At 41.0% G+C, this 16545-nt stretch overlaps 1 protein-coding gene across 1 annotated transcript in view; it reads left to right on the forward strand.

Annotated features, from left to right (window-relative positions):
• Positions 1-16545, forward strand: part of LOC126252836 (venom carboxylesterase-6-like) — a 135882-nt gene that overhangs the window by 63663 nt on the left and 55674 nt on the right. Inside the window, exon 6 of the mRNA XM_049953781.1 lies at positions 1433-1589. Coding sequence (XP_049809738.1) covers positions 1433-1589 — 157 coding nt within the window. The remainder of the gene's footprint in view (positions 1-1432; positions 1590-16545) is intronic.

Below are 16545 nucleotides of genomic sequence, written 5' to 3' on the forward strand. Positions count from 1 at the left end.
CGGGCTACTCAAATATTATGGATTATATTGTTTGTGTGCACAGAGCGGACACCTGAAGAAATCCAAAAAGTGCCGATTAGAGATGATACGCAACCAATATACCGACCAGAACCTCAAAAGAAGTTCATTATGATGCAAAAAACAAATGTAGTTTTACAGCTATGTTGGTATTGTGTCAGAACAACTGTTACACTGGAAATTATCTTATTCGTTAGGGAAAAGATCAACCATCAACCAGTCGGTGCTGTTACGAACGTGGCCCACATACACAGGATACCTGTGGTGGCTCCTGTACCAGTCAGAGGCTCTTCACGGCACAGTACCGCCACCAGCTGTGTTGTACCTCCAGGAGTAGACATAAGTAGCAGACATTTGACTGAAAGCTCTTCAACATGGTTGTGAAACAGGTAAAATTATCACCTGACCCTGCAACGTACTGTTCCTTTGTTAAGTAACGACGGTCTTCTGTCCACTGCAATTGTCGCTAACAGTGCCATTATGTCAGGAGCAGCTTCATTGAAGGTGGTCTTGAGCGGCACTCTGCTCGTAAGCGCAATTTTGGCGTGGCAAGGGCTACTCACTCCTTGTCGACTAGCGGTTGTATCAGCGTCCTTGTTCCATTTTCGATAGGGTTTAATTACAGTAACACTTATTTCCAGATTTTCGTAAAAAAATTACGTAGATCATTCGTTTGCACATCCTCTGTGTACTGAGTCGACGTAGTAGGGACCTGTAAAACTGTATACGCTGCCCACAACGTGGCGTCAGCGTATCTACTCCCGCCACAGTTACGTGGTGGCTGTACAACAGGTAATGAAACTGGAAGTATTTAAAATGTGATTTTGCATAAGAACGTCACAGTTTTACGTACACAGGTGCAAGAGGAAAGGAAATCTTTGCTTGGTAGCACATATTTTTTTAAATTTATTTGTAAACAGAAAGCTAACCTGAAGAACATGAAACCTACAGTGACCTTACCGCGTATGTGGCGGGATTTCTGAAAATATGTAAGTGTAAAATGTAATGCACTATATCTCATTTTCAATAACTAAAGTAAAAAATAAAATGTACTAATCCACTGATTCTGATAAAGTAAAGCAGTATGTTAAGTATTAATGCTATTGTTATCAGCACTGTCATCTTTAACGTCCTTACTCCATCTGCAGATTCTATATTCAGTGTTATATTACTTTTTGAATAGAAACTTTTCAGAAGGATATCTAGTTGAATATAACAGAAAACATTATGTGTCTACACTCGCTAGATAAAAACTCATGAATATATCGTTATAGTAAATACATTTAGATGAATAAATAACAACACAAAATTACGAAGGAAGAAGTCCTATTTACTTATTATGCTGAAATTTTTAGATGTATTTCTTATGCCTTGTCTCTCATTTTTAATAATATATCATCAAATTCTCTTCCAGGAATGGCGATTCAGTCCCCTAATGCCATTTCGACCAGTGGTGGAAGGCGAGGGAAAGGACGCATTCCTGGTTAAGCACCCCGTGCATCTCGATCTTCTTACGCCTGTCCCATGGCTTATAGGATTCACTAAGGATGAGGGATGCGTGCTCATAGCAGGTGACAGCTTTAATATTATCGGCAATTCATATATGTACTACATACAAAGTAATTCTTCGAACTCAGAGGAAAGCAAAAGTTGAGATTCGCTAGAAATGAAGTACATGCCTTCATACTCTGTCACTAACCTATATCTTAATCAGCCTTCTTTATTCCTTCACCATTCTACCTTCCGCGACGTTCAGTTAGTAAACTATTTTAATTATAAATTTACAATTCGGCATGATTTTCTATACAAAACCTTGTAATTAACACTCATCGTCCACAATCTCATTCGTAAATCTAGGATCTCGACGAGATAACAATCAGCAGTCCGATAACAGTGCTGGACTCCTTCTTCCAGTTTCACCGCTGTATACAAGTTTATCAAAAATCAGCCAATGTGAACGAAAGATGAAAGTCATCAGACTGACGCAAGCGAAAATCCCTCTTCAAAAAGAGCCATTTGACGAAATAAAATACTGTCATTGTACTAAGAAATCTTTTCGCAAGTGTACATCATGGACACACAGTCTATAAAAGTGGAGCTGAAACGACGGAAGAAAAAAAAAAAAAAAGATTATGAAATACGGTACTAGAATATATGAATTACGAAGGAGTACCAGAAAAGCTACGTAAGTAAAATGCCAAAATTGGTACTTCGAACAGGTAACGAGACGTAGACAAAAGTAGAGACCACCGCGATATACGATGCAGACTCTCATTTCCAATGGGACTTAACATAATCTACATGATTTTAAATTAAAAGAATATTGTCCTTTTCTTTTCATATACGGTGCCGTTTTTATAACATCTTCTTTGATAGCAAATTTTTGTTGATGCATAGTCATCTGCTCTTGACGCTTTCGCGACACTAGTTACGTCACTGATCACTTTTATAAAGATACTTCATAACTTTCCCGGTATTTATTTATTATTTAGGGGTCTAACCACGGCGATGGTGACACTCTTCTCCATTAAAAACCCTGTATTCCAATAATGGCCTCCACACACACACCATTCCCGCCAACCACTCTGGCCCATCTCGACACTCGCTCTCTCAACACGTCACAATCGATTGTTCGCCCTATCGACCTGTGCTGAGTGCAAAGTTAAATGGCCTACGGACCCCTTACAAAGTCTCCATGCTACTCTATCCTGTGCAAGCTTCTTCATCTCCCAGTACTTACTGCAACCTACATCCTTCTGAATCTTTTTAGTGTATTCATCTCTTGGTCTCCCTCTATGATTTTTACCCTCCACGCTGCCCTCCAGTACTAAATTGGTGATCCCTTGATGCCTCAGAACATGTCCTACCAACCGATCCCTTCTTCTAGTCAAGTTTTGCCACAAACTCCTCTTCTCCCAAATCCTATTCAATACCTCCTCATTAGTTACATGATCTACCCATCTAATCTTCAGCATTCTTCTGTAGCACCACATTTCGAAAGCTTCTATTCTCTTCTGGTCCAACTTGGACAAGTAAACAACTCTTCTTGTCCAACACCAGCTTCATTTACTGCTGTTTTGTCTGCAGTAATTACTTTTGGTTTTAGAGAAAATTCAACGAACTCTGATTCAGTATCACAAACTTTCACAAGCTTCCAGCCAGCCTGTGAAGCACTCCGTACTAATCCGTGATGCATCTCCGTTTACTCGCTTCTTGGGCGTCGCACTATTTTCTAACATTCCCGAGACCGTTGTCCCATTTTTAAACATCCCGTCTGGGGAATGACAAACCCTAACTTATAACGTACTCGACCCCTTGGGCTGTCTGGCACAGTAGGCGGTAGATTTACAGGGGTGTGTAGCATTTCCCCTCTGTGACTTACCTGCGCGGTGGCAGCGTAGTACGCCTCCGCACTTTCTCGACCTGTAATCTTACCTGCCCTTACCTGCAGTTCAGCCGCTTGTACGTTATTCGGCACCCTGTGGATTCTGCACCGCTGTCGGATACCGATTGCAGTTGATTGTTGTCTCAATCGGGGTAATCCCAATTGTGATAATATTAAGGAGAGTTGGATCGCCCTATCCCGACAGTGTTAAATTTAGTGACTTGGCTTCCCTGTATTTCAGGAACCACTGTAGCCATTGACATGAAACTTTTACCGGATATTAAACTTAATATTCCGAGTCTACTCAAATACAATTATTGCATTTCAGCCTCTGCTTTCGGAAATAAATTTTTTTATTACATGGTTAATTTTGTGTACTTTTTTGTAAGTTGTCCTAAATAATTTTGATTAAACACAACATTATCTTCTTCTTTTAGTTCAGTAGACTCAGGATATATATGTTATTACTCCCTGAAAATTTGAATACTCAACTCGAAATGGTTTCTGAGATTTATGGAAAATGCAACAGAAAATGTAAATTTTGAGGAACGGCTTCTTAACTTTCAAAAGACTGTAACTCACTTAATACATGCTTACTTTTTTATTTTTAGTTACTCAGAAGCATGCTGCACCATACTGTATATCATCCTCTTGATCTTTTTCCAAGTTTTTTCTTCTTTTCTTCTTTCTGGACTCCTTAGTGGCTAACTGTGCTGCATACTCTGCTTATCAATGCGAACCTTGTCCATCTGTTAAAGTTCTCTGATGCAGTTTGCTCCAGGATTAATTCCCTTATGCTGTAGCACTTTCACCCTACCAATGTTTCCATCATTAAAAGCAATAAAAGCATTACTGGCCTCCCACTTTAGTGTCTTCACTCCAACAAAAACATTTTTTGGTCAGCGAGTCCATATATGATTATTGAACGACTTATTGGGATTTTGAGTCTGACCATGAAGACACTTCTTAGTAATTCAGGATTTGCCAAGTTTCTGTAAACACGTTTTATGATATCCATGACTGCTGTTGGGATGGAATGTTTATGGCTGTATGAACTGTTTGAGTACCGTACTGGACATTGCGGTAATTGGACCACGAATCAGGTCCAGGAGGGCAAAGGTGGTGTATTGGTTTTTCATCAGTTGACAGCCTGTGGAAGAAGGTAGCCCATACTGCCTGCTTCATTTTCAACATATCCTCAGTATTATTTCTAATGGCCATCCTATAATACTGCTGTAGTTCATCAATCATTTGGTCTGTCAGTCTGCCTCTTGTGGTTTTACCATCAGAAAGTTTCTTGTATCTCAAACTTTGTTTCAACTTCCTCAACCTGGTGCCCATCCTTTTCTCGACATGTCCAACACATTCCAGTTTTGTGATACTCTCCTCACCATAAGGCTGAGCGGCTGCTACACTGTAATATACTTTTGAGTCTCCACCACCTAAGAACTTAGTGTAACACATTCCCCTGTCGTTCACATACCACCACTTGTTCCTTCATAATTTCTGTCACAGATATGCCCTTCTTCGTTCCCTGATTTACAGTTATAACAACATTTGATTAAAATCTGGAAATCTATTACTTTTCCAGTATCCACAAATAGTCACCGTAGCAACAGAATTGTTAGAACTGTAGCCGCGCTACTGCCAAGTGCCATCAGAAGCTACTAGTATGTCGCTCATATCATCATTTATTTCAACAGTTTCGTTTGCACCACCCTTCATTGACTCACATGCAATAAATTCCACAGCAGCTCCAATAAATCCTACATAACAAGGTGGGCTTGAAATATTCATCAGGGTACCCATTGTTCCTGCTGGAGTGTGTCCTTTGCCAATAGCTCTCAATCCATAAAAACACCTAACATTTACTGCAAAATAATTATCTTTACACTTATCAGAATTCCAAAATGAATCAGTGTATTTATAAGTGGCTCAATTAATGATAAGTTTCCTGGCTGGCCCATTTGACACCTCACTGTCTTCATGTAAACTAACTGGCACTCCGCATATTTTAAAACACACACATTCACCTAACACCCTTGTTAGGATGTGTAAATCTATCAATATATCACCTAACCGACAATTTACATCACATTAGTTTTGAGAAAACTGTGTATCACAGCGTTTTATTTTAATCTTCGAAGCACTAATGGATGGTTCTCTAGATACTGAAGATTTTTCCTGTACTTCATTGTCTGTAACTTCACATGCCACATGTTGAACATTTTTCCAATTATTCGAAAATCTATTACCATGTAACCCACGTTTCTTCAAAACACTTCGTTTTGGTGTCATACTTTATTTTTTGAGAGATTTGCCTATCTATTCATACTTTTCCTTGAAAAACGTTACCACTTAGAAATACAACGCGCGTTTATACTATGAAACGATATGATTCTGTTTTTGACATTGCTACTAATACGAACACGTAATTGGCCTTCATAAGACAGCAATCCGCAGCCTTCTTAAACAAATTTACCGATTTTATTACATCTTGAACTAATGCACATAAAAATTTTAACATTTTTATCCGGTATAGATTATATTTAAAAAAATAAAATAAAATATTTCTCATGTGTGTTTATAAGTTATATATATAAATATATAATGAGATAAAAATCCTAAAACGTGAAAAAAAATTTTTGTTTTTCTAACTCCCCTTAATATAATTCACTCAGCTTCCACGTAGGTCTCTTAATGCACAAGGACAGGATGTCACGGAAATCATTCTCTACTTACACTTGATACCACACATAAAAATAAGCATGATCATAACCAGTTGGTTATAATGATCATTAGCAGAAAACAAAAATAGGATGAGCGAGCACAACAGCTGACTTACAATGTTTAATGAATGTCACGTTGTTGGACGCAATAAGCTTTGCTCAATTAACTATTTGCGCCTATGCCTCAGTAGTTGTCACATATTAAGATAAACATTCATTCACAGTCAAAATAACTTCACCACCTACGCGAATGTTACTTTGTCACGGTCTTATTCAGATTTAGCCAAAAAGCAAGGCTCAGTTGGTAATGTTTCGAGAGCGCAACTGCCGGCCATCCGTACTGCTCCCCGGTCGAACAGGTAGTCTTCAACAGTGGCGAACTGTGCGCTCCTTCTCCCCCACTAAACTACTAGTGACATCAGCCAACACCTATTCCCTTAAAACAGGCATGTTTTACCTTACACTTTACTGTTGCTTTCTGCGCATATATACTTTTGATTTACACATTTCTGTAAATTTTACTCTCACCCTCTGCTCTAATTTAAAGTTTTTACAAACAAACTACTTGTTTACCCTTCGGTAGCTTCTGGTCGGACCAGTCCACCTTCTCCATCCCCAAGGGGTGTCCGCCTGTGGATGATGTGTCGTATTCCTAAGGTACCCCTGGCTTTTCTGTGGCCGGCCGGAGTGGCCTAGCAGATTTAGGCACTTCAGCCTGGAACCGCGCGACCGCTACGGTCGCAGATTCCAATCCTGCCTCGGGCATGGATGTATATGATGTCCTTAGGTTAGTTACGTTTAAGTAGTTCTAAGTTCTACAGGACTGATGACCTCAGATGTGAAGTCCCATAGTGCTCAGGGCCATATGAACCATTTGACATCACACACATCCATGCCTGAGGCAGGATTCGAACCTGCGACCGTAGTGGTCGCGTGGTTCCAGACTGAAACGCCTAGAACTGCTCGGCCACAACGACCGGCGGCGACTTCGAATGTCCATTCTTAAAACATGCCAGTGGTATCGTGTTACAGTGTTTTGATGGAGTGTAAACATGCAGGTTGTACGACTTTTCCCATTGCTATAGCTGTCTTGTTCTCCTCTTACTCCCTGTGGAGAAAACTTGACGCCAGAGGGTCACGGGATGCGCCATGTTGCTGGTGGCCTCCGGAGTGGATTTTTAATGTTACGCGCAAGCAGCACCTCTGGACAGTAACGGCTATCGGCTACCGGAGTTTATATCCTTACTACGTTGTCGGTATTATAGAGTGTTGCACATAATGCTCTTCATCGTTTCGTTGCCTACACGTGAACTTAACACGTGGAATCCTGGAGGATGCTCTGAAACTTCTGTAGTGATGTCGTGCGATTCCAGACAATTAATGTTAATCTACATTATATGACACCTGTCTGTTACGGTTGCAACCATATTTCTAGTGGAAGGTACTTTTTGTGCGTCTCGTAGCTTAAACATACAAGTAACCTCTCCTTTGACGACTTTGTACATTACATGTACCTACTAAAGGTTAAAGATCGTTCTCACTCTGTACAAAATCTATTACTCATTTTATCTCATAATTTAAAATAGGTGAAACATAACGATTAGTTTTCCAGAAATTAGTAACCAGCTTTCCCAATGATGAGCCGCTGAGTGTTTTCACTAATTAGTAAAACATTGTGATTAGGGTAATTTTGGGTATTGAGTCGCATCATTATGCAACAATAAATAAATTAATTTGCAATTCAGTTTCTATAGTGTTTCATAATCACGAGGCCTAATGCCCAGAATTAGCTTCCTTAAAATGAGACTCACCACAGAGCCTAAACCCCTAGAAAAATGTTATTTGTTTATTGTAATTCATTGCCAGTACACTTGTATTGTAAGAGTTACTTGATGTTTACTGTAGTCATTGACTCTTTGGATATCACAGTTTGCTGTACGCACTCCATTAGTTTATCATCGCCCAGTGCTGTCTCTCAGTGCATAAGCCCATACAGACAAACGCCACATAGGTATGCAGTACATATCCAGCATACGTCACCTTTATTGTGGACAAACATAAACAATCATATACTCTTTTGGATACACTATGCTTTCAATTACCTGTTTAGGATATACTGTCCATTCCAGTAATAACTCTTGTTACGAGATTCGACCAAAGCATTTGAGTTTTCCTTGTTTACTACACACACAGACAAACAGACTACTACAGGCACTAGGATTTCTTACGTTGTATAGCAACAGTGTCTATAGTTAAATGAAAAATATTTCCTGTTTATCACTTTTGACCAAGATATTAGTCAGGTTTTCAATGATTGTATGCCATATGCTGCAACCACAATAAAGGTGATGTATGCTGGATATGTAATGCATACCTACGTGGCGTTTGTCTGTATGGGCTTATGCATTGAGAGACATCACTGGGCGATGATAAAATAATGGAGCGCCTACAGCAAACTGCAACTGGAAATCCCCTGTGAAATGTTCTGAACTAATACTCTTTCTTCAGCACTCTCGCCTCGTTTACTGTTTAGCTGAAAAAGACCTTATTGCAGTGGGTCATAATTCGAACATCATTTACATTCACCTGAATGAAAACTGTTTGTACAGTGAGTCACAATTCGAACAGTTTTTTCTGGTTGTAAAAGATAAACAATGAAAAGCACTAATAACTAAAAGAAAAAAGAAAAAAAGAAAAGACTAGCAAACGTCCCACCTCCCAAAGTCTGTCAGGTCCTATTTCGTCAAGAAAGGCTGTGGGTCTGGTTGTGCCCATCATCATAAATCGAAAATTGTCTCAGCTCACGACTGAGGGCAGTAAATGCAAACATACATTAATAAATATATCGATTTCTGTACCTGAAGCTTCACAGCATAGAGTATTGTACAACATAGGCCACGGCGTCCAAAACTGCTTATGAGCGCAATGTACTGCACACGTGCGGGCCGTAGCTTGTTCTCTGTCGGCTTTGCTCGGTCCTACGTCTACATTCGTACTCCACAGACCATCTTTTGGTGCATGGCAAAGGGTAACTTGTACAGCTCCTAGTCATTCCCTTTCATGTTACACTCCCAAAATGGGAGAAGGAAAAGCGACCGTATGTACGTCTCTGTATGTACCGTACCTTTACTTATCTCGGTGGTAGTTATTTATTTCATTAACAGTAGAGAGTAACCCACCGCCTTGAAATGTAAGGTGGGTCGGATGCTTCTGAATCTGCCTCGTGATGACTGGGTGTTGTGTGGTGTCCTCAGGTTAGTTAGGTTTAAGTAGTTCTGGGCGACTGATGACCATTGATGTTAAGTCCCATAGTGCTCAGAGCCATTTGAACCATGCTTCTGAATCTAACAGCAAAGACTTCTCATTGTTACAATCTTATTGGTACACAGTTGTTAATGCTTTTTTTAAATAATAATTCATGGGGCGCTTAGAAAGAATGGACTCAAACAGGTTAACGCACAAAATCCATACATTTTTAAAGAACAAAACTACAAGACCGAACCGGTACAAACAGACGGAAAAAGACCTGAGAGAATTAGGGTCTCCAAATCTACATGATAGAAATGAAATCAGAAAAATCACAAACACACGGGGTTTTGAGGAAGAAGAGAGAAAAACTAACCGACATACATGGTCTACGCAACGAAAGCTAGCCCATTCGTTGTTTCTGAAGGAATACTGGGCGAAAAGGAAGGCCAACAAATGTTGATTACGCGTGGTCCTAAGTGATCCATGCGCGAAGAAGAAGAAGATAAAGAACTTAATATATAAAAATTTCTCTGTGGTTACAGCGAATTCAGCGCTTAAAAACTGTTAAAATGATTCCGTATGATTTGTTACTACCTAGTTGATGAGAATATAATTTATATAATGCAAATATCAAAGAAAAATTTAAATGGTTCAAATGGCTCTGAGCACTATCGGACTTAACATCTGAGTCCCCTAGAACTTAGAACTACTTAAACCTAACTAACCTAAGGACATCACACACATCCATGTCCAAGACAGGATTCGAACCTGCGACCGTAGCAGTCGCGCGGATCCAGACTGAAAAAAAATTAAAAAAAAAAAAGAAAATGTAATACAATGAGTGTGGTGAAAATAATTTGATGAGGGAAGTGATATGCTGTATTTGGATGCGTAATATAGTCTGAGTAGCATTGCGACGGGGCGGAAAATACGTGCGGTTGAAGCATTCAAACGAATGTGCATATAAAAATGATCGTTAACAACTGTTAGTGCCAATTTTAGCTCTCACGTAAGTCTCAGGGGATTATTTCCACACTTGGTGCATTAGTATACTGTTCCACACCCGCACACTAGTTATAGTTTTTCTATTAATATTTAATCAGATATGAGTACAGTTTATGCTAGGGAACAAAATTTAGGCGATTATTATAGTAAAATCATTTTTCATGACACAGTTCAATTACTGTTTATTGGCGCCGTCCTTTTCTTTCACACAATGAAATTAGTACTGGTGAGACGGTTTACAGTTTTACTTTAATAATAATTTGACTCCGAGCCCCCAATAGCAGTAATGTAGGCTGCTATAATCGAAAATTATTCAATCAATTCGAACAAAAACACAAGTCCCGCGATCCTCTTTGTTCTGACAGTTTTGGCGCGAAATCACAGATCGCCACATGTTCGCTTAAGCCGATTTATACCTTGTAATTCGTACTCACACCGATAATCGTAGCATTTCCAGTTCACCAAATACATGCTTGCATGCTTGCACACTTGCACTATTAAACACTACTCTTTGTCGAAATAAATCGGCGCGACAAATTCTTATCAAACGACCACATGGGCCACCCACATGTCGGGCTCGCTCGCCACCCACCCGCCAAACGCCTGGCCAACGACTCCCCAACGACTGACCCTGGCCAAGATGGTCGCTCGCTTATATAGGCTCGGATGTCTACACTCCCCCACTCCCCCCCCCCCCCCCCCCGCCACTGTTATGCAAGTACCAGTCTCAACAGTTAAGGTTACAAATTTTGACACATACATCCCTCAACAGAAATAAGTAGACCATCGGAACCACGCTAAACCGTACATCTTATTTACTATGTTAAATTAATTTCTAGGATTATTCTATCGCCCGTAAAGCAAGTTTTAGCTTTTGCAAAATTTCGCAATTAGCGCAAATTTGTTTGTTTACATCTGTGGTGCATAGTTTTAACATAGAACTGCATATAGCACTGTTTTCAGTAGTAATCTATAGCGATCTACACATTGCGCTGCTCAAAATCTTCATATCTATAATAATTAATTAATTATAGGCGATAAATGTTAATAATAATTTGCAAACAATGAAAACTACTGCATGTTAAGTGTATAGTACAACTTAACTAGTTAAAAATACATGTGATGCCACCCAAAATATTATATAGAGCCATTCTTTACGTCCTGAATTTTCTATTGTATTTTATAAACAATTTCCTATCCAACTTTGTTTATTGCTCTTCACGAGCTTAATTATTTATGAATCTTAACATATGACTACGGCACTCGGTCCGCTATGACGAGACGTTTTTAATGAGCGCTCTCTCATCCCTGTAAGTTGTTATTTACTATTTTTTTAATCTTTCAGTATTTGTGATATTAAACAATTTCGAAGTTACTATAAGTTTTGCGTCTCGTGACTTAAAATAAAGATCGATCTTTCAGAAGGTGTATATTGCTGACCATAATCCACTGCCGCATCGTTCTTCACCGTGAGTTACGTAGTTTTCTCGTAATACGCGAAAAACCAAACAATGCTCTAAGCTACGGGCCACGTGGCCGCCCGGCGGAGGCATCCCGCCGACACGTTGCGAATCTCGCGCGGGCGCGCCACACGCTTCCGCGAATGGCGCAACATGTCGCGTGCTCGCTCTCCACAAAACAATCCTCGCATACTAGACCTATTCATCTAGGTTTGTACCATCACAGCATGTTGCTTGATAATGGACTATTTCTACCTGTTTTAGATGAGAAGGTCTCGGTACAACCTCGAGCCATTCTCATCTGAAATGGTTTGTGCTAATGTGTGTTTCCACAGATTATAGAGATTAAATACTGATTCAGCACTTCGTACACGGAATACATGAATTTTAGCTTTACATGAGAAATACACTTATGTCTGTAATTTGTTAGTAGCAATAGAATATAGTTCATTGCTATTTGAATACATTATTCCTTAAATAACTGAATATATTACTGATATTTAAAATTCATTGATTGTAGCATCGAACAGAGAAGAGAATATGCTTCAGTCTGCACACAATAAGACGAGCAATACATTACTGCTTGTGTGCAGTATACTTTAAACATATCCAGTATGTCATTGGGGAGAAGGAACCTCGGAATAAAAGTTCTTCGAGCCTTCTCCTCCCAAGCGACATTACCTTATTACAACAGTCGTAGTATGTGGTGCTGGTGTTTATTAGTTTTATGGTTGTTGTGTTGTTGATTTTGGTCCCTTAAATACTGATCCCTTCTGAGTCATGTACACTTAGTATTCCTTCCTAGGTTTCGGAATCTGTGGTCGTGTTTGTGTCTCCCATGTGATTTGTTGTGTTGTTTGTGCTTGTCTACGCCTCCTTCCATATGGGTTCGGGGACTTGTATTCTTCGTGCAGAGTGTTCGATACAATATCGGCTACGATCTTTATTGTGTTCCAGACATCGGGATTACGTATTATTCTGGCGATGTCATTGTTGTTCTGGTTCAAAATGGCTCTGAGCACTATGGGACTTAAACATCGATGTTCATCAGTCCCCTAGAACTTAGAACTACTTAAACCTAACTAACCTAAGGACATCACACAACACCCAGCCATCACGAGGCAGAGAAAATCCCTGACCCCGCTGGGAATCGAACCCGGGAACCCGGGCGTGGGAAGCGAGAACGCTACCCATTGTTGTTCTGTGTAGGTCTCACTTGCTAGCGTGTTGCACAGCAGTGTGACATGTTCTGGTGTCCCAGTTTCTCTGCATACACATACTTCATCGTCAGTTAGTCCCATATGGTTTAAATGTACCGGATACGGCCCGTGGCCTGTCGGGAAATGAACCATCCCCCGGCTTGGGTCGATATGTTTCAGTTGTAGTCTTTCGTGTACATCAGGAAAGAAAGAGTGTACTCGGCGACCCTTGTCGGATGAATCCCACTCTCTCTGCCATGTTAGAATCCTCCATTGTTTCATTTGTGTTTTGTTCATAATGTTGGTTCCCACAATTTCGGTGACGTTATCGAGCCTCTCCCTCTTAAGGCAGTAAAGTGCAGCTCCATAACGTATTGTTATGTCTATAGGGCAGGTCACCATCACAACGCAAAGTGCCTCTAGTGACGTGGTGCTGAAGGCTCCTCTCATTCTCAGGGGTACACTACGTTTACCTCGTCTTGCAATTGTCTTTATGTTCAGTCTGTGAGCCCAAGCACTTGCAGCGAAGCATTCGATGGATTCAAATATCGCAATGTGGTAGATCCTTATCATCTTAAGAGGTAACTTGAAATGAGTCTTACTAGTTTGTGCATAATTTTGGAGGCCTAGTCAATTGTCAATTTTATACGATGGTTGAAAGAAAGTTTTTGTCAAGATTGTTGTCCAATTTTATAATTGGATTCCTCTGTATTGTCCCTCTTAGGAGTAAAGATACAGTTTTGTTGGGAGCTATTTTTAATTTATCTTCTTGGCACCTACTGTTAATTTTCTGAAGCAGTTGCTTGCCTTTTGTCTCTAGTGCTGCTCTCGAGTTGGCTGATACAACTACGAGCAGGTCATCTGCGTAAGCCACCACACCTCTTACTCTGTCGTCACTGTCCAGGGCGTTCAGCAAGGGCTCGATTGCGATATCCTAGAATACTGGTCCGCAGATCGAGCCCTGTGTACATCCCTTCGTTATTGACAACCTTCCGTGTACTAGCCCTCCTCTCCGCCACTCTGTCTCTGCATTAGTCGAGGAGGCAACTTTAGAGGGAAGCTGAAAGCCTCATTTCCCATAACCTGGCGAGAGGGATGGCCACCACAAGTTGTCAAAAGCTGGTTGACGGCGTCTTCTATTGATATACCTTCCCTGAAGCCGAATTGATGGGGCGTTAGGCCGAGGCGGTGTCTGTGCAATTGTAAACGGTCACACAGGAGCCTTTCCTGTACTTGCCGAGAGTGTTTAAGATACAGATCGGTCGGTACTTTTTGGGGTCTGTTGGCTCTTTGTCTTGTGATTTCCTCATTATTACTACATTAGCAGTTTTCCCGAGGTTTGGAATCCTACCTGTTAGTAGTGTCTCGTTGAACATGTTAGTAAGAAGAGGTGTAATTTGTGTTGCTGTTTGTTTTAATGTGTGGGACGCGTGCTTTTCGGTTTTTAAGCCTGCTGATTGCCGTCGCGACTTCTTCTTGCGCGAAAGGCATGGTTAAGCTGTCACTGATGTATGGTTGCCTCATGCTCTCTCTTACGTCAGCGCGGTGTCGCTCGTCTTGTGTGGGGTCGTCATCTGGGAGGAGCCTGTTCAGGAGATAGTCTGCTGTGCTTCTCCATCCTCTGGTCACTGTGCCTTCAGCTTGTTTTAGTGTTGACAGAACTGTAGGTGTCGTAACTTCATAACTAGTTCTATTTCTATCTTGTATGGTTGTCTCCAGATGTCGTTCTGTAGCTGGGTTTTTACGAAATTGGTCCAGTAGCCTTGCCTTGTTGTCTTTGGTTGTTTTTGGGGGAGCGACCGCTACGGTCGCAGGTTCGAATCCTGTTTCGGGCATGGATGTGTGTGATGTCCTTAGGTTAGTTAGGTTTAATTAGTTCTAAGTTCTAGGCGACTGATGACCTCAGAAGTTAAGTCGCATAGTGCTCAGAGCCATTTGAACCATTGTTTTGAGCCCTTTGTAGGACATCTGTCAGTACATGCCTTGAACAGTGTGTAATAACGACGCCTCAACAATATCTCGAAAGTTTCACCAGTCGGCTCTTCCTATGAGCAAATGCTGCAGTCCGTTGTCCATGTTATGTGCATTGATATATCTGTCCGTGGTTTGACGATTGCGTTGTGGTCGCTGTGTGTGGCTTTATATAATACCCTCCATGTATTGATTAGTGGAAGAGATTTGGCGTTCCCTAGGGAAAGGTCTACGTTACTTACACCACCGGCGTCTCCGCGGTAGGCAGGTGGCTGACCCTCCCTATTCAGTATGAAGAGGTTGCATTCATTTATCACTTCAAGCACTAGTTGCCCTCTGTCGTCAGTTCTGTCTGAGTTCCAAAAGGGAGTTTTTGCGTTTATATCAGAATGAGCAGCTTTTTTCTTTCTGAGTGTCGTGCAATGTCTTTAATTTTGTCTGAGAAAGGTCCTCTATCATACAAGTACTGAGCGTAAATAGACGACATGAGCCATACATCAGGTCTGTCTGTTATTTCTGCTGCTACTATGTGTTCAGAGCAAAACTGCGTGATCTATTATCGCGGCTCTCGCGTTGGTGTTTCTGCTATTATGATGTAATGTGAGGGGAGCACTAAAGTCTTCCCGCCTCGCAGAGAAGGTTCCTGAACGCAGGCGATGTCTGCTTTTGTTTCTTCTAAGAGCGTAGCTAGTTCCATGTTTACTAGGGTGCTGCCCTGGCAGTTTAGTTGTATTACATTCAGAAGGGATATCTAGTAAGGGAAAAACACTTGGGTGTGGTTTCTTTAAAATCCAGAAACACACGTCCATGTGCTCTCACGAAGTCCTTGTATACTTTCTCTAGGTTTAGGCCATCTCCTCTTCGCGCACATGCCTCCCCTAAACTCTTACATAGTTCTTTGGGTTCGTTGGCAGATTTTCAACTCTTAGGACCATCCTGTCAGTTCGTTCTGTAGTTGGGAAGCAGATTTTATCCGCGTTTTCTTGCTTAGTTCATATTACGTAGCGAGGAGCTGTTTGAAATATATCCTTGTTTTCCAGTCAGCTAAGCCATAGGTTAACCTCTCTAAGTTTTCGTAGTTGACGTAATTAACGGTATTCAGCTTGGGGTCCTTGGTTGTGTCTGGTTGGTGTTCTTGACCGTTTGTTTGTTGCTCCGATTTCGAGTAATTTTGTAGTGCAGCACGTCTTTCCTGCTTTGTGGTTTCTGGTAGTATGGAGTTTTGATGCGTTTCCGCTGAGCATTTCCCATGGTGTATGTTGGTGGCAGTATAATCGTTCCACAGTCAAGTTCAAACGCCCGTTCTCTATATTTTCTTAACAGTGTTTCGCAAAATGAACGTCGCCTTCCCTCCAGGGATTCCCATTCGAGTTCCCGAATCATCTCCGCAATACTCGCGATTTGAACGAACCTAACGGTAACAGCTGTAGTAGCCCTGCTCTGAGATGTTTCAATGCATTTCTTTAATCCGACCTGGCGGGGATCCCAAACTCTGGAGCAGTATTCAAGAATCGGTCGCACTAGTGCTC

The sequence above is a fragment of the Schistocerca nitens genome, chromosome 4, assembly GCF_023898315.1.
Source record: "Schistocerca nitens isolate TAMUIC-IGC-003100 chromosome 4, iqSchNite1.1, whole genome shotgun sequence".
NCBI classification, from domain to species: Eukaryota; Metazoa; Arthropoda; class Insecta; order Orthoptera; family Acrididae; genus Schistocerca; species Schistocerca nitens.